Source organism: Chiloscyllium plagiosum, chromosome 19, assembly GCF_004010195.1.
Source record: "Chiloscyllium plagiosum isolate BGI_BamShark_2017 chromosome 19, ASM401019v2, whole genome shotgun sequence".
Classification (NCBI taxonomy): Eukaryota; Metazoa; Chordata; class Chondrichthyes; order Orectolobiformes; family Hemiscylliidae; genus Chiloscyllium; species Chiloscyllium plagiosum.
The window spans coordinates 24,651,160-24,670,914 of NC_057728.1; the positions used below are offsets into that span (position 1 = coordinate 24,651,160).

General features: G+C 39.5%; 1 protein-coding gene across 2 annotated transcripts in view; it reads left to right on the plus strand.

Annotated features, from left to right (window-relative positions):
- Positions 1–19,755, plus strand: part of LOC122559593 (interleukin-17 receptor A-like) — a 61,979-nt gene that overhangs the window by 30,725 nt on the left and 11,499 nt on the right. For both annotated transcript variants that reach the window (XM_043709347.1, XM_043709346.1), the window contains exons 4-9: positions 4,279–4,403; positions 6,883–7,009; positions 10,289–10,336; positions 11,259–11,416; positions 13,027–13,101; positions 16,571–16,646. In XM_043709347.1, the coding sequence (XP_043565282.1) occupies positions 4,279–4,403; positions 6,883–7,009; positions 10,289–10,336; positions 11,259–11,416; positions 13,027–13,101; positions 16,571–16,646 (609 nt within the window). The remainder of the gene's footprint in view (positions 1–4,278; positions 4,404–6,882; positions 7,010–10,288; positions 10,337–11,258; positions 11,417–13,026; positions 13,102–16,570; positions 16,647–19,755) is intronic.

Here is a 19,755-nt window from a genome sequence, read left to right on the forward strand (position 1 = left end):
ACCTCTTTCTACCTATCACATTTCCGACGCCCCTCCCCCAGGTCCCTCCTCCCTACCTTTTATCTTAGCCTGCTGGACACACTTTCCTCATTCCTGAAGAAGGGCTTATGCCCGAAACGTCGATTCTCCTGTTCCCTGGATGCTGCCTGACCTGCGCTTTTCCAGCAACACATTTTCAGGACTTCTGACTTTGTCCACCCCAGTCCAACACTGCCACCTTCACATCATTGTTGCTAGTAGTTGAATGAATGGTTGGTTGTGTGCTTATAGTGGGCTGTCACTTTGAAGCTAGCTGCAGGAATTGCTCAGAATTGACTTTTGCCTCCATGAGTGAGGGAGAGAGGAGAGAGGGAATTTGATGTTTTATAGTATCAATAGGGTGACCCATGAACAAAGATGCATGGGTTTTTAATTTTTCTTTAGACTAGTTTTTCAGATCAGTATTGAATCACTTTTTTTTTATTAAACAGACCTTTATTAGAATCGTAGAATCCCTATAGTGTGGAAACAAGCCATTTGGCCCAACATATCCACACTGAACCTCTGAAGGGTAACCCACCCAAACCCATTCCCCTACATTTACCCTTGACACTAATGCACTAATCTACACATGCCTGAATACAATGGGCAATTTAGCATGGCCAATTCACTTAATCTGCACATCTTTAGATTGTGTGGGAGCAAACTGGAGTATCTAGAGGAAACTCACACAGACACAGGGACAATGTGCAAATTCCACACAGTTAGTTGCCAGAGGCTGGAATTGAACCCGGGTCCCTGATGCTAATAGTTATCTATATTTTTGATCATGGGCTGAAATGGAAAAATTATTGTTTTAAAACTGAGGAATGTTTTAAAGAAGTACTGAAACTCAGTACCATATTTATCATCCTTCACCACAACAAGTGAACAGACTGAAGAATGTAAGCAAAATTCAGGGCAGACAAAGCTTCTGTAATCTCCTAGGTTTTAAGGTTACAATTTAAACTTTATTCCCAATATCCATTTTTGTTTGAGACTTGATATCCTATTGCCTAAATAGTTCATCTGGTGTCTTAACTCAAATGTAAACTATAAAATTAATATTCATCAAAGTAGGGCTACAACATCACAGGCATATCTTGGTTTTTGTTTCTTATTTTAGACACTCAGTCTCTGGTCTCTTCTGATATCTGTGGTCTTCTGCTTCCAGCTGATCAGAAAGCTCTGCAAACTTCAGTTTCAAACTTGGTGCACATTTCTTGGTTACTGAAAGATGCTGCTTCTTAACCTTTTCCAAGCCACATCTTGATCAATGGCATTATTACATTTTTATTGGGCAAGGGGAGGCCATGAGACGAGCAGAAGCAGGTCATTTCAGCCCATTGAGTCTGCTCCACCATTCAATTAGATCATAATTGATCTGATAATCTTCAACTCCACTTTCCTGCCTTTTCCCCATAACTCTTAATTTTCTGATTTATTAATCTCAGCCTTGAATATGTTTAATAATTCAATGTCAACAGTCCTGTGCTGTAAAAACAAAATTCCAGTTTCACTCGCACTAAGAAATTCCTGCTCATCTGTCTTCAATGTGGAGTCGCTTGTTCTGAGATTCCCACCACCCTGTGCTCTGAAACTCTCAGAAACCACCTTTCCACATCTATCCTGTCAAGTGCTTTAAGAGTCTTTATGTTTCAATAAAATCATTTGTTTTCTTCCAAACTCCAATGACTACAAGCCCAACCTGCTCAACCTCTTCTCATAAGATAGTCCTTCCATACACCAGATCAATATTCTCTGGACTTCCACCAATGCCTCAATATCTTTCCTTCAAGAAGGGGACCAGGGCTAGTCACAATTGTCATCTGACCAGTGCCTTCTAAAGTTCTGGCAAAATCTCCCTACTTTTATACTCCACTGCCTTTGAAATAAGGGCTAACATTCTACTTCCTTTTCCTATTAACTCCTGAACTTTGCTGGCATTTGTGATTTATGGATGAGATCTGAGGCAATGCACATTTCTAACTGACTCTCAAACTGTATGATCATTTGTCATAGATTAGATTACTTAGTGTGGAAACAGGCCCTTCGGCCCAACAAGTCCACACCGACCTGCCGAAGCGCAACCTACCCATACCCCTACATTTACCCCTCACCTAACACTGCGGAGAATTTAGAATGGCCAGTTCACCTGACCTGCACGTCTTTGGACTGTGGGAGGAACCCGGAGCACCCGGAGGAAACCCACGCAGACACGGGCAGAATGTGCAAACTCCACACAGTCAGTAGCCTGAGGTGGGAATTGAACCCGAGTCTCTGGCGCTGTGAGGCAGCAGTGCTAACCACTGTGCCACCGTGCCGCCCACAATTGGTTCCTAAGGCTGATGTAATTCCCTCTGATCAATGCTCTAAGTTTGTACCTTAAATAAAACAATTACTCTCAGGAACGTTCTTCTCATTATAGTTAGTTTGTTGCTTTATGATTCCTTGCTATGGTATAAAAATATTTCATGATATCTTCCTTGTCCAATTGTTTAGGGAAGGGGTATATGCGTTACCTCCTCAGTCATAAATGTATGGCATGGTAATAGACCCTTCGGTCCAACTCATCCATGCTGACCAGATATCCTAACCTAATCTAGTCCCATTTGCCAGCACTTGGCCCATATCCCTCTCAACACTTCCTATTTGTATGCCCATCTAGATGCCTTTTAAATGCTGCAATTGTACCAGCATCCGCCACTTCCTCTGGGAGCTCCTTTTGTACACTCAATACTCTCTGTATGAAAAAGTTGCCCCTTGGGTCCCTTTTTATATCTTTCTTCCCCCCCCTCCCCCCTCTAAACCTATGCCCTCTAGTTCTGGACTCCCCCACCCCAGGGAAAAGACTTTGTCTGTCTATCCTATCGCATGCCCCTCATGATTTTATAAACTTCTATAAGGTCATCCCTTGGTTTCCGATGCTCCAGGGAAAACAGCCCCAGCCAGTTCAGCCTCTCCCTATAGCTCAAATCCTCCAACCCTGGCAACATCCTTGTAAATCTTTTCATGATTGATAGCATGAGCTCATCAACTGAATTTTGCTTAAGTGGTACAAGTTCCTCATCAAGGTTACTTGTTAGATGATGATTTTCCCCTCTGTTCTATGTGCTTGGAACAAGTCCTTTATATTTAAAAAAAAACAGTAAAAGGAACATGGTGAAAAAGTTGGTTGTAACTTTAAACCTATTTAAAATTAATGTGGAAAGTTACGAAATACTACAACAGAAAAATTACAAAGTATGTATCACTTTGAAAATTATAGTGTGTGCAAAGTATAAATGCTTCATGTATGGTGAGTGAGGAATCAGGCAATGAGATACTTTATAAATTCAGTCACTGCATAGTTTTGAGTGATACAGGTCTAAACAATTACACAGTTACAAGCTTAAACACATATCGTTACAAAGTTTAGCTCAAATACAAAGAATTGCATTTAGCCACAAACAGTTACTTCTCTTCTAAAACACTGACTTAAAAAAAATTTGAGAGGGCGCAGAAGAGATTTATAAGGATATTACTGGGACTGGCGGGTTTGAGTTATAAGGAGAGGCTGGGGACTTCTTTCGCTGGAGCATAGAAGGTTGAGGGTTGACCTTTTATAGAGGTTTATAAAATCATGAGGTGCATAGATAAAGGGGATAGCAAAGGTCTTTTCCCCAGAATATGGCAGTTCAAAACTAGAGGGCATAATTTTAAGGAAAGATTTAAAAGGGACTTGAGAGGTAGCTTTTTCCATACACTAGTTCATAACGTGGAATGAACTGAGAGGAAGTGATAGATACAGGTACAATATTTAAAAGACATTTGGTCAGGTATATGAATATGAAAGGGTTAGAGGGATATTTGAAATGCATTTTTAAAAATTATGATCTAATACACTATTTATTTGTGTTTTCTCCTGGTAATTCATAAGTTTAAGTGGAAACTCTTAGCTAGAAACAAAATACTTCTCAAAACTGCAATATTTTTGTGTTTTAGTCACTTGTCTGCTCCAAAGGAAAACCAGTCCGAATGTCTGATTTATATCAGCTGTATGCCTGGCCCATTTTGACTGTATGATGTTAGATATGTTTTGTCTGACCCTGATGCTGGACCCAAAATGTGGAGAAAAAAAAATTACAAGTGCATTTAATGGTTCACAATGAGTACTCACTTCATTCCTGTTTAATAATAGCATCCTTGAACATCAACACTGAATAATGTTTTTAATTTGGTACATGTATTAATCAGTTTGGTTCACTTTGGGTTTTGCAGCCAGTATAAAGTATTCTCAAGGAGTAGAGGTATCTGTGAAAAAACAGAGCAACGGAGAGGAGAAATGTATTCAATACCGATTCCAAAACAAGATAAGGAACCAACTAAATCCACAAGGAGAGAAGGTATGTACTAAGGAGTGCCCTGGTAGATATTACAGCTCAGGTTTTCTCCTTGTGTTTGTACTTTCCATCGGCCAGTGCAAACAGCAGCAACCAGTATACTACGTTAGTGCAACTTTAAGTTGGGAACTCCTTCAGCATCAGGCTTGAGGAGCAATAGATGCTGGAGATCTGAAACAAAAACAAAAATTGCTGGAGAAGTTCAGTCGGTCTGGCAGGCTCTGTGGAGAGAAAAACAGTTAACATTTCAAGTCTATTGACCCTTCCTCCGAGTTGGGGAAGTGGAGGCTGAGACTCCTTGACCAATAAGGATTGAATAGATCATAGCTTGGGCTTGATTGTCTGTCTGGAAAGGAAGAGAATCTTCAATGCAGCCTAAGCAGATCTTCATCTGTCCAAGAGGGTCTTTATAACAAAAGGGGGTTAAGGGGCAGGGAGAAAGCTCAATGTGAGCTGGGATAGATTCATCAGGTAGCGGATCAGGAATTTTGTCCAATGCAAGTGAATTGAGCTTTTATTATTGTTAATTTTTGGGCTGTTTGTATCAAGAGCAAAGGTGTCATTTATTTGCCATTCCTGCCTGGTGGTGAACTGCCTCCTTCAGATACCATAGCCCACATATTGAAGTTACTCCCAGATGGATGTTGGGAGACAGTTTCAGTACTTTTACTGATGATGATGAAACAGTGTTCAAGTTGGGATAATATGGGACTTGAAGGGAAAACTTGGACTTATCCTAGGAAGTTCAGATTGTGGGTTTGAGCGCTGAACCAAAATGAGCTGCCATATGGTCAATCATGGAGGTATCCACATGTCAGGAGCATGATGCAATGTTGCCCACTAGCCTGGATGAGTTCAGCTCTAACAAGGCAAGAAACCAAACACTATCCAAGGAAAAAGTGTCCCACTTGATCAGCACTCTATTCACCACAATAAACAGCTTCCACTGTGAGTTCACAATGACTATTACATACATTATCTACAAGGTGTATTGCAAGACTCTCCAAGACCCCTTTGACAGTACCTTGCAAATTCTAACCTCTACCCCTGGATGATCAAGGCTGGCAGACATGTAAGCAAAGTACTTTGGATGCAGAAGATATGAACTACAAACAGAAAGTGCTGGAGAAACTCAGCAGGTCTGCCAGTATTGTGAAGAGAGAAACAAAGTTAACATTTTGAGTCCAAAATGACACTTCAGAATTCCAAAGAAGTATTATGTTGGACTCAAAACATTAACTTTATTTCATTCTCTACAGATGCTACCAGACCTGCTGTGTTTCTCCAGCACTCTTTATTTCTCTTTCAGGGTAACAAACACATGGGAACGTCACCACCAGAGACAAGATCCTGCTCCGTTGCTTGTGTCCTGGTTTGGAATTTATAGCTATTCCTTCATGATCATCTTGTCAAAATTCTGAAATTCTCTTCCTAACAACAATGTAGACATACCAACATCACAACGACTGCAGCAGATCAAAAGAAGTAGCTCACCACTACCGGTCCAAGGGAAATTAAGTATGAGAAACGAATGCTGACCTTATCAGTGACACCCATATCTCAGGAATGAATAAAACAGAATGAATATAGTGCACATCTGCAACTTAAATATTGGTCCTTTTGACCTACTGTATTTTTCAGTCTGTCTTTGTATGCCCTTTGTTTGGGGCAGTTAAAATTTAAGTTTTCAGGCATTGGTAAGATTTTGCTAGGCTTCCCATTTTTTAAAAATGTTTTTTGTTCAGTCACAGGATGTGGGAGTCGCTAGCTGACCCAGTATTTATTGCCTTTGAGAAGTTGTTGAGCTGCCTTCTTAAACCTCTGCAGTTCATTTGATGTAGGTACATCCACAATGCTATAAGGGAGTGACACTGAAGGCATGGCAATATATTTCCATGTCAGGATGTTAAATTGCTTGGAAGGGAAAGTGCGGATGGTGTTCCCATGTATCTGTTGCCCTTGCCCTTCCACGTAGTAATGGTCAAGAATTTGGAAGGTGATCTCTAAGGAGGCTTAATGAATTACAGTGGTGCATCTTGTAGATGGTACGTTGCTGCAACTGAGGGTCTGTAGTGAAAGGACTGAACTCACCATTTCCACAAACAATCAAGCAGGCTGCCTTGTCCTGGATGGTGTCAAACTCAGTGACCGAGCTGCATAAATCCAGGCAAATAGTGGGTTCTATGCACCACCCACCCCCTCCCCCACACCCTGGAAAAAAAGTCAGATTTGGGAGTCATGAGGTGAGTTAACTGCTGCACAATTCCTAGCCTCTGACCAGGTCTTGTTGCCACATACTTAGGACTAATACAATTTAGTTTCTGATTATAAATCTGAAAGACATACACAGCAAGAATAAAGTTTTAAATAAGGCAATAGTGAAACTTTAAAGATGATTTTGTTGTTTATCCCAGTTCTAGGTGTGTGAGGAGTGTAGAATTCATTCTGATAGCAATTGATGGTATGCACTTTTCTATTGCAGTGGGCATTCTCACTGGAGAGACTTGAGGCAGAACCAGAGCAGACCTATAGGGTGGCTGCATGCAGTTTACCAAGACCCAACATCAATCAAGATAATGATTGTCCAGCAATCATTTTCACTGTGCCTGGTGCGTCTTACCCAGTTGCTGGTGATAATCATAGCACTGTTAATAGAAAATGTAACTTGTTGGCTTTTTTCATGTCAAATCCTTTAAGCCCTTCTTGCACCAATCTTATTGGGTTATGCATCTTCCTCTGTCTGTTGAGCAACCTGTAAATTCTGTGGTGAGGTAGTTAGCTCAGTTGGTTGAACAGTTAGCACTGCTGCCTCACAGCGCCAGAGATCCGGGTTCAATCCCCGCCTCGGGCAACTGTCTGTGTGAAGTTTGCACATTCTCCCCGTGTCTGCGTGGGTTTCCTCCAGGTACTCTGGTTTTCTCCCACAAACACACAAATGTGCAGGTTAGGTGAATTGGCCATGCCAAATTGCCCGCAGTGTTAGGTGAAGGGGTAAATGTAGGGGAATGGGTCTGGCTGCTCTTCGGCGGGTTGGTGTGGACTTGTTGGGCCAAAGGGCCTGTTTCCACACTGTAAGTAATCTAAGCCAGTTTGCGATGCAGAGTAATACCAAGTGTGGGTTCAATTCCTGGACCAGCTGAGGTCTCCCTGAAGGACTCTACTTCTCAACTTCTCCCACTCACCTGAGACATCATGACCCTCAGGTTAACCCACCACCACTCTCTAATGAGAGAGCAATCCTATGGTTCAGTAAGACCTTGGCAAATTTAGGGTGTAGGTTTGCTCGCTGAGCTGTAGGTTTGCTATCCAGACGTTTTATTACCTGGCTAGGTAATATCATCAGTGGCGACCTCCAAGTGAAGCGAAGCTGGTTTTTCCTGCATTCTATTTATATCTTTCTCCTGGATGGGGTTCCTGGGGTTTGTGGTGATGTCATTTCCTGTTGGTTTTCTGAGGGGTTGATAGATGGCATCTAGGTTTATGCATTTGTTTATGGCGTTGTGGTTGGAGTGCCAGGCCTCAGTACAACCCATGGACAAAACCAACGTCATCTACAAAATTCCATGCAAGGATTGCCACAATCACTACGTAGGACAAACAGGAAGAAAGCTAGCTACCAGGATACACGAGCACCAGCTAGGCACAAAAAGACACAACCCTCTCTCCCTCGTAGCCCTACACACAGATGAAAAAAAACACCATTTCAACTGAGACAACACCTCTATCCTGGGACAGGCTAATCAAAAACATGCCAGAGAATTCCTAGAGGCCTGGCACTCCAACCACAACACCATAAACAAACGCATAGATCTAGATGCCATCTATCAACCCCTCAGAAAACGAACAGGAAATGACATCAGCACAAACCCCAGGAACCCCATCCAGGAGAAAGATATAAATAGAATGCAGGAGAAAACCGCTTCGCTTCACTTGGAGGTTGCCACTGATGATGTTACCTAGCCAGGTAATGAAACGTCTGGATATCAAACCTACAGCTCAGCAAGCAAGCCTACACCGTAAACCTCAACCTGAGCTACAAACCTTGCTTTGGCAAATTTACCATCACCTCTTACCTTTTAATTTTCTGTCAAGAATCATAGTTTGCCCAACTGTGATGTCTGTTTTCAAAACAGCATATGGTGTCAACTAGGAGGAATTAGTGATTTCTTAAACTCTACATTTACATGGTATGCTTTAATAATTGTGCATTTCAGCTGCTGCCCTGTTATGATCCAAATTCTTGCAAAACACCACCTACAATTATGCTAATATTAAACCAAAAGAATTCAGACATTTGACAAAAATAAAGTAAACTAAGTTATTCATAGTTTTAGTGTTATGAAGTATTGTTACTAATGTGAATCTAATTCTGGGTTAGGGATCAAACCAGAGTAGACTAATATTATACCTCATTGCTAATTCAATCACCAGGATCAAGGTCTCAAGTATTCTCATTTGAAATTTTTTTGTTACTTTTCTTCACAAGCCCAATATGGAACACTTCAAAAGACTTTAGAGGCACTGCTTGAGCAGGTTGGATTTAGTTATTTAGAAAATTTGAGTAGGCTATTGAGTGACCAGGAATATTCATATTAATTATCCAATCTTATAAGTTACTTTGCAAGTGTATCTGCATAATAGAAACTCCATCTTTCATTGTATGTTTGCTTTATGTTAATGAAAACCAGTTTTCAAATAGGATTAATTGAGGAATAGGAATTGCGGGAGTGTGCAGTCAGCCATGTTTCTATCTCTTAGTGATTTATCAGAATTGAAAATCTTTAAATCATACTTAATAACTTGGGAGGACATTTGAGAGTGCGAGGAAGGTTTCAATATGTAACAGGACCCATGCTCTGCAGTTAAAGGTTCTTCATGGGGCTCACCTGGCCCAAGACTGTCTTGCAAAATTTAAGCAGGGTGCATCTTCAATGTGCCCCAAATGTAAAATGAATACGGGCAGCTTCATTCATTGTTTGTGGTCCTGTCACAGGCTCCGTACATATTGGAGCGCTGTGGCAGGAGTAATAGAGAGGGTCTTGGGGACCGAAGTCAAGGTTTCTCTTCTGGGTTTGTCGAATTTATCTCACTTCAATGTACGTAGAAAAAAGCTTTTTAGCATCTTCACTTTTTGCATGAGGAAGAACATTCTGATGTGCTGGGTGTCTGAGAACCCCCCCCGGGTCTGACAGGGTGGCATAAGTTAACTATGAAACGCGTTCCTTTGGACTTTCTTACAAATATGGTGCACCAGAAAATGGACAATTTTTATAAGACATGGCAGTCCTTTTTGAATTATTTGGAAGCAGATCTGTCCACCATTTTAATTAGGGCTTTTGTCTAGCCATGGTGGTTTGGTTTAATAAGCCTAATGTCCTGCGAGGAAGAATTTTGAGCAAATGTGGGTTTAAAAATTGATGCTCTTGAAGGTTGAGAGCTGAGGTCTTGTTACGCTGAGCGGCTTTATTTATTTACTTGATGTGCAATGAGTGTAGTTGAGAGTTCTTTTGTAGATAATATCGTAGTTGGTCTGTTGCTGTAATGTTATTTTCATATTTTTAATAGAGAATTTTTTCAATAAAAATATTTTTTTAAAAATCATACTTCATGCAAATATTCTCTCATGACTCAGTTTACTTTTATTTCTGTTGATGTCTGAACTCTATTGGTTTTATACTGACAATTGTAGGTGTTTTTCAGGAGTTCGGATCATAATGGGGTAGAGCAGCTGGAATTTCACAACAACTATGTATACCATGTAAATGAATAGTGACAGCAGGCAATTAACGTCCGTGAAACAGCACTTTTTGTTTTACAGAGTTATAGAAGATTATGTAATCTGATTTTATCCTGGTAGAGGGCAAGCTAACCTGAATATTTTCCTTTAGGTTGTGAGGATGGCCAAATTAAGTACACAGAGCCCTGCAAACGTCAAGGTGAGTGAACTTTACTTCAAAGAGACGCTCAGCAAATCTCACCACAGCGTAGCTCTGATTCACAGCTTCATAGTAATTATGATTCCCCGCCAGTTCCTTTACCTTAAAACCTATCTTGCATGTGCTCTGTATTTTTGCAGTCTTTTCCTTCTCTCTGCTCCTCCTCTTTTCATCTGTCTCCTTCACCTCCCTCTTCCGTCTCTTGGTCCTCCCTCCATTCTGTCCATCCCTTTCCCTCTCCTCTTGCTCTCCTTAGCCTAACTCTCCCCTTCTTCATACTCAACCCTTGTTCACCCACCTTCCTTCCTTGGTCTCTCACACACCTTCTTATGCTCTGATTTCTCCCTCCTTCTGATGAAGTATTACTCTCCAAAACTGAGATCTGGCATCTTTGGCCACTTACTTTATAAAGTTTGTAAAACATGCCATGTATGAACCTCAGGATGGAAATGCTTTTTACTTCTCCCTCCCTTTTCTGCTGCCATACCCCACCCCACAATGATAACCCACATTGTCAGCCTCCAAATCCTTAGGTGCTGGAGGACTTGGCTATCCTGCTTCCAAAGCTCACCCACCATCCTTAATTGGACACTGGGCAGGCCTTCTAACCATTAATAGGTATTTTGTTTAAAAATTCATAACATGTCATGCTGATTCCATGCTGGTTTAGGATCTGGGAATTATCTTGCGGTTGGAGTCCTAACCCAAAAATGAAAGTCTGGCCTGTAGAGTTTGATATGTTGTGAGTAGCAGTATGCCATGGTTATTGCTTGATCAAGGGCGGAAATCAAACCCAGCAGAGAGGAGACCTAAAAGACATTGGATTTTGACAATTATCATGCATATGTATGGTTGTTTGACAGATACTTGTATTATGAAAGATTTTACTTTTCCACTTTTTTTTTGCAATAATTGTCAACAGGCAGTCTATGGAATCCCAACATTACACACATTAGAAATGAAATGAGAACAATCATCTTCTTCCAGACTGCCAAGTATGCCAACAAATACCTTGTGTCTCTGAATAGTTATAGTTCAGAAGGGAAACTCTGTGACAGCAATCATCAAAGAATCTTGCAGGTAAAATCTTATTTTTCTTTAGCTTTCATGTAGCATTTGCATTTAATTCAAAATAGTGAGAATAATGTTTATAAAAAGAAAAAATTCAAGTTCTGGAATAGATGAGTAAACACTGAGTATATAGAGCTGATCATCAGCGTCTTATGGTAGATGACAACTTAGCTTTTCAGATAGAGATTCTTCAAAATTAGTGTCCTGTGTTTTCACTTTGAGTTGCTGTATATTTCCAACTACATTTTCCTTTGCTATTAATAAATGTGAATTCCTTGCAAAGTTTGAAGGATTTTTTTCCCTTATATTTCTAGTATTACTGAACTTCATTTGATAAGTTAGCTTTGATTTGAAAATTTTATGCTTTGATAAGTTCATTGCTCAACATAATAACCCACCTGTCAATCTACTGACAGCAAAAATAAAATAATACTTCAATTACCTCTTAACTTGATAGTGAAAATGTAGGACTAAACAAATTTGCAGATTCACTATTCTCTTTATTTTGTAGGGTTAGCATATGTCTTTTTTTTTAAATTCCAAACTTGTAATGAGTAAAATAACATTCACATGAGAACATCAGATTCCCAGTTCAGATTCACAACGTTTGAATTCCAAGTTCAACAACAATTATGTTCTTTTTAATCATTATAAGTTTTAACCACCTAGAAGGGAATCATGGCATGCTGAAAATCCACTGTTAGGGAAGTGTTTCAATGAAGAAATATTTGATCTTGTTTGCATTTGGGAGGACAATTAGATCAACATGGTAATATCATACGTGTGGTCTTATATATTTTGATATAATTATTTACACTAGTAGGTCATTCAGCCCTTCAAGCTTTTTTCATCATTTTATGAAAAAATGGCCGATATGTAAGGCTTGTATGTTATGAAGACATTGTTCTTTCAGCAGTTTCAGCATGACTTAATTATAACAATTTTTGGTTGTGTGAGTGTGACTGTGCTTGTGCCTATGACTATAGTATTATATCCTTTCATTAGAAAACACACATTAGAATGCTACATTCTTTTCCCAAGGTTTCACACGAGATGCGATTCACATGCACCAACTTCTGCAAACAGTTAGAGTTTATTAAAGCCTGTATAAGCTAGGTGACCCCCTTTGACCCTCTTCGCAGGCATGCAAAGTTGAGTCAAAAAAGGCCCCAAACGAAAGAAACCCGTCCCCTTTTTATACAGGTCAGTTGGTAATGCTCACAGGTACTCTAAAATACTCACAGGTTATGCAAACAATTTCCTGATTCAGTGATTCCCCAAGACAATGTAGGTGTGATATGTCCAAGCTTCAGGGAATGGCTACGAAAGCATTTCTGAATGGAAGGGACTGAATAAGAGTTTAATTTGATAATAGTAGGAGAGTAGTATTAAATGACTGCCTAAATGAAGTGGGAGTCATCCACATTTCTTGCATGAATATCATATCCACCCACTTCCAGAATGTTCAGCTTCTGGAGAAAGTACAGTTTAATCCTTTAACATTAATATAATGTCCAGAGAGATACTACAATTTAATCTTTTAACACTACAAGAAGATTGCAATTGTCTGAATGTACATGAATGTGAAGAATCCTATTGTAACTTTATTTTTGTTAAAGGGATCTGAACAACAAGTCAGTATAACCTTTTCAACTGAACACTGGATGCAAAGCTGCAGAATTTATCGTTTTGAGGTGAGACATTTCAGAAATCCAATGATATTTTAGACTGAATTTGTTGCTTGACCTCTCGAATGTTGAGGATAAATTCTGTAAAATCACAGCAGGGTTAAACACTGACATGCAGCACTGTTTTGTCAGCATAGAATGTGCTTTGAGTCTAAGGAAGTCTATGTTATATTGCTGTGTCAATTTGAAATGAAATTGTTTGTAAGGGGACAGTACTTGGATCTGATCATGACGAACAATCCTTATGTCAGGCCGCCCTATCAAATGTTAACTTCTAATGGACCCAAGTTGTTTTCTTTTTGGCTTAATAGGCAGATGTCTAAAGTGTTTGAAAATTAATACGTTAATATTTGTAGCTTAGATGTATTTGATAAACTGATGGATATCACAAGGCACTTTAAAAATCCTTCCATGTTATCTGATGCCATTACCAACTGAATACTGCATCAACAGTCCTACATTCATTGAGGAGAGCATGAAGTTCTAGGTGACCAATAGCACACCAGCACAATGTGTTGGAGCACTAACATGTATCTCTGTGAAGTAAAAAGTTCAAACCTCGTCATGGTCCAGACCAGCATGTTGTGGGAAGGGAGGAATTAAATTAGTCATTGCCAGGCAAGGTCATGATTTTAAAAAGCCTCCTGGGTTCTCTGCAGTACTTTCCAGCTGGAACACTAACTCCTTCAATGTGACCCTTAATTACACTGTAATAAACTATGATACCCTTCAAATGCAATACCCACCAGTACATCAAGACTATGTTATCCACACATCATCTTAGTTTATTTTCAAGAGGTGAGACTTAATACTGCATGGAATACTTTTCAGATATTGTTTGCAAACATGCAACAAGATGCTGAAAAGTCTGAGTGCTCCGGTCAAGATGCTGAAAAGTCTGAATGCTACGGTTAAGATGCATTTTGCTGCCAGGTAACTGATGTTCAGTAGCCTCCATACAAACTGGATGCAGGTTAAAATCACACCACCAGAATAGATGAGACTGAGGTACATGTGCTACTTGGTCTCAGACCTGACTTAAAGTAGCCAGGTGAGCTGTGGCTGCCTAATGCATATATAGGCAACTATACAGTGAAGAGAATTTAAACTTTAAGGACTGTTAGATAATATGCATGTAAACTTGACTATTTTGAGTGCAGCTGGTTCCACACCAGTTTGATTCCAGACAGTGCAGTTGTAGGAATGTGTCTTCAAACTGGCAATAGACTCCTTGCTGGCGTATTTGAGTACAACATCAATAAATTTCTAAATTCAGTATCATCAATTTTTACTCCTCCTTCAATCAAGAGTATCAAATTGTCATCAAAGCCTTTTTCCAAGAGCCAAGATATCTATAGCATTCAGTTGACCTCTGTTAATCCAGTTTTTGCGTATACAATTAAAAATTTTAGCCTTAGAGACAAATACCCATAATATAGTCAATATGAAAATGTTCATGAGATTATTGGAAGAATTTTACCAACTGGGTGGAAGGTTCATATCATTTCATGTATGGGTGGTAGGGTGAGAAATCCCCTGAAATGTTATCATTTTTCATAACTTGCCTTCATTCTTATTACTTTTGTGGTAAACTTTTGTCGGTTTTTGAGTTTCCAATCCTCCAGCCTGCTACTGACCTTTGCAGAGGTAAAGATTTTCTGTAAGTATATAAAAAGGAAGAGAGTAGCTAAGGTAAATGTTGCTCCCTGAGAGGACAAGACTGGAGAGTTAATGGGGACTGTGGAAATGGCAGAGACATTAAATCAATACTTTGCCTTAGTTTTGACGTAGGACACACATCATCCTAATAGTAATAGGTAATGCAGAGGTGATAGAAAAGATTATATTTAATACATTCGCCATCAGTAAGAAAAAAGTACAGAGCAGACACGTCCCCTGGGCCCAAAGGCCTTAGGGTAGTAAAGGAAGTGACACCAGAGGTATAGATGTATCAGTTGTAATATTCTAAAATTCAGGATTCTGGAAAGAATCAGTAGAAATGTTCCAGTGGATTGGAAAATGCTAACTGAATGTTTTTTTTTTCCAAAAAGAGCAAGGCAGATGATAGGAAATTATAGCCCAGTTAATTTAATGTCTGTCATTAGAAAATTGTCGGATACTATTATTAGGGAAGTAGTCATGGCGCATTTGGAAAGTCTAAACAGAATCCATTAGAGTAGCATGGTTTTATGCAGGCTTAATCATTTGACTAATTTGCTAAAATTCTTTGATCTTGCAATAAAGAAAAGTGGAGTCCTGTAGATGTAGTATATCTTGACTTCCAGAAGGTTTTTGATAAAATACCTCACAAAAGGTGAATACACAAATTAAGGTCCCACGGGGTTTTGGTTAATATATTAGCATAGATCAAGGATTGGCTAACCACCAGAACTCAGATAGTCAGGATAAATGGGTCTTTACCCAGTTGGCAAGCTGTAACTAGTTGGGTTCCTCTGGGTTCAGTCCTGAGACTCCAACTATTTATAAACTATATTAATGACTTGGCTGCAGGGGTAGAATGTACTATAGTCACATTTAGAGATAACATTAAGTAGGAAAGTAAGTTGCAATGAAGACATTTTACAAATGGATATGGATAGGTTAGGTGAATAGGCCAAAATTTGGTAAAAGTTTAACATGGATAAGTGTGAGATAATCTGCTTTGTTCAGAAGAATGAAAGAAATTGAATGGTGAAATGAATAACTGGATGGAGAAACAGTTGCTTGCCCTGTTTACGTATGCCGCAGACCTACTGCCACAATTAATATCTGATAGCAGACAGCAATCCCTGATAAAGGGCTTATGCCCGAAACGTTGATTCTCCTTCTTCTCTGATGCAGCCTGACCAGCTGTGTTTTTCCAGCACCACAATTTTGACTCTGATCTCCAGCATCTGGAGCCCTCACTTTCTCCTGACAGGCGACAAGTCTGCTCAAAATCCCATAAATATTCTGTGGGCAGTTGTCAGTATTGTGTACCAGCAAGTGCTGTTTATTCATTGTCAATCACAAAATCCAGCCTGATATATTTTTTCTCACGTGCATAATTGGATGCAATGCTTTATTTGGGATCTGACAAACTGTAGTAATATTCATTGTTAAATTCCAAACCCTTGAGATAAAGGCCGAAATTCCATGAGCCTTTTTGATTGTCCTTGTACTTATCCAGTAGTTTTCAGCCATTTGTATATATGGACACCTCAATAGTTTCTCTTCTTTGGAAAATATTGAAGGCAGGTTGTGTTCAGCACTATCCTGGACAGAGAATATATATGTCAAGAGCAAATTCTAGCTTGCTTTCTTGAGCAGCCTAACGGACAAAATCTGTAACAAGATAATGTGGAAGTTCGTTATCAAATTAACTTCTCAGATTCATTTCGTAAAATCCTTTACGCTAATCCCTCAATCCCCTGTGCATGCTATGGAAAACTGCTGAAACCATTTCTAAATAAGTTTTTTTTTGTTTTTATTTCAGATTCAACCATTTTTCATTGACTGCGACAATGATTGCAGAAGGATTCGTAAAGATATCCCAGGTCCAGAGTATGAAGGTAAAGGTGTATGCCTAGCCATTGTAACCTTTGCACTGTCCCTCTTTACCCCAGCCTGAAACGTGGCCGGTTTGAGCTCCGAAAGCTTGCTCAAATGATACTATGAAATTACATAGAGGAAACTTTCAGGTGCACTTATTCACTTGAATGAAATAATCAGTCTTGAGAGTAGAGCTACCTCTGCATGCCCCATCAAACATTCCCAGGTCAGAATGTGGGTTACATACAAAGGAAAGCTCCCTCTAAACTGACTCCAACTGCAGTGCAGCACGGGATTAAATACAAAGTGAACCATTCTCTATAATGTCCCTGTGAAATGCTCCTAGGGGGGAGTCCAAAGACATAGCAAAACTTTTTCAATCATATGTTGATCCTTGACAACATTGTACGTAGATTTAAGGTCAGCTTTCATATGTATGTCAATGATGTTCAGCAGCCCCTTTCCACAAACTCTCTTGAGTCCTTCCCTGCTTTATGTTTTAAGACTGCTTATTTAACACGTCCAATTTTTAGTATTGCTGAAAAAAGACACATTTTGTCAAAATGTTTTGTTTTATTCTCATCAGAACAGTTTTTGTAAGAAAAGCCAGTGTAAAGGGAAAACAAACATTTATACTGTATGGTAGAACATGCTAATTGGTTGGCAAGCAGCCTCTGGTAGTGGCATTGCTAAGGAGATTTCACCAGTTAGATCATGACTGATATTTTTTTCAAAATAAAACCAGTCAAATGAACTAGACAATTGCGGTTATCTATTTTGTTGAGTTGAAACAGGTGTCGTCTGTGTACATGTTCTTTGTTTCTGCAAAAAACACCAGGCTCTGTATATTCATATATGTAGCTTCCTGTGTACACAAATGGCATGTGGTGAGTCTAATTTGACAATCCTAAATTGGTTGTCAGAGTAATTCTTTGTACGTATCATTATTTATCTTGTATTGTCAATTTGCAGAATCTCATCTAATGTAAGACACTGTTTCCCAAGCACAGGCTGGTTGTGTGTGGTTGGTACCTTGCCTCTGTGAACAGTCAAATGGATAAGCCAGTCTTTGGAACCTACATCATATATATGTAGCATATACTGGTTCCAAAATTCATATATCACATTACTCATTTGTTTGATAAACAGAGCTTCATTTTGGCCTGAGGGCAGCATTGATTTGTGGTGAACATCGTCATCATCTTTTTTTGGTTTGTACAGTATTACCATGAAGCAGCTTGCTCCACCTGTTGCTCAAAAATTTGAGACATTGCCTATCTGGGGTAGTTTTGGGCATGTTTCAGGACCAAGAGTAACATTCCTAGGCCCTTTCAAGAGTTTGTGCGATATACAGCAAGAATGATTTGATCGAGGTAGCCATTATCCCTCACGTTGCTTAGATGTGATTCTGAAATTGGACAATACTTGCTAAATAATTGAGTGCGTGGAGATTTACACTTAACCATTTACAAACAATTTTACGATTGTCAGTCAAGTACACTTCCAAATACTGGAATATATTTATAAATAGGGTCTTCATCTTTGAATGCACAAAGTATATATACACTCTGTGCTTGTTCAACTTAAAAAAAAAACAACAGATGAATCTTTCTCTGTTTTATTTCTCACGGCCATGTCTTGACCAATCAGAGCCAACCTGATTGATTTAAAATTTAAACAGATCTTGGCAGTTAGTTGTCAGTCTTTATCTGACTGTGTTCTCCACGGCAATGCCTCTACCAATCACAGTCTACCTGCCAATCAGTCAGCAGGCTCGTACAGTATTAATGTTGTTTACCCTTTGAATTGATATTTCTTACCCCGATGAATGCAAGATGAAAGTCTCAACAAAATATATATTTTTTCAGCAAGTTCTGTACTGACAGAAGTAGTTCTTTTGGAAGTCTCCGCATTATATGAACCCTGAGCTGAGCTTCAGACTCCATAAACACACAATCACAAAGACCTCCTATTTCTAGCTCCATAACGTTTACATACAACTGAAGATATGACCTTCAGAATGTGTCCCCACACCACCACACACTATCCATTAGCTGTATAAATCCTCAGTTTTACAGCATGGAAAGTAGCAGTTTGGCTCATGGTGTCCACACATTGTCAGCCACCTTATCTGAGTGTTCTAGCTAGATGCAACAGAGTTTTACCAGATTGATTGATTCTTGGGATGGCAAGATTGATGTATGAAGAGCCTGAATCGTTCAGGACTTTATTCATTACAGTTTGGAAAAGTAGGGAGGGTGATCTTATAAAATTCTATAAAATTCTAAAATGAGTTGACAGGGTACGTGCAGTTCCTGCTGACTGAGAAACAAGGGTCACACTCTAAGGATAAAAGATCGGCTATTTAGGTCTGAGAAAAAGAACTTTCTTAACCCAGAGAGTAGTGAGCCTGTGGTATTCTTTGCCACAGAAAGCAGTTGAGGCCAAAACATTGAATGTTTTCAAGAAAGAGACAGTGTTTTTAGAGCAAAAGGGATGAAAGGGTATGGGGTGAAAGTGGAAATAGGCTACTGAGTTGGATGATCAGCCATGATCTAATTAAATGATGGACCAGACTTGAAGATCCAATTGACCTACTCCTTATTTCTATGGCCCTCACCTCACCCAATCCTCTGGATGATGCCAACTCCCTGTCACATGGTTCTTCTCAGTGGTGTTTACTCCCAGAGATTTGTCATCTCACCCACTCTTTAAATAACGCTGCCTGCCCACTCTCCTTGGTCATATTGACTGCCTGACACAGGGTCTTCCGCTCCCCTGCTACTCTCCATGTCTTTGTCATTTCCTGACCTTATTATTTCACTTTTCCAATGGAAAGCCTCCCATTCTCCACTATGAACTTTAAATTGTCCAAACATTCTGTCACATACATTACCAACCCAAAACCTGCTTACTCATCATCCTAGTACCCTTACATAGCACACCCTTGTTTTTAAGCGGTCAAATCTGCTGATTGTAAAGCTTTTGGTCAATCCTCCAAAAATCTCTTTTTTTTGTTTTGATACACTGCTCCTTCATCAGGTAACTGTGGAGCAGGATCATAAGACACAGAATTTATAGCACAAGGTTACAATATACAGCTGAAATGATATATTGAACAAACCTAGA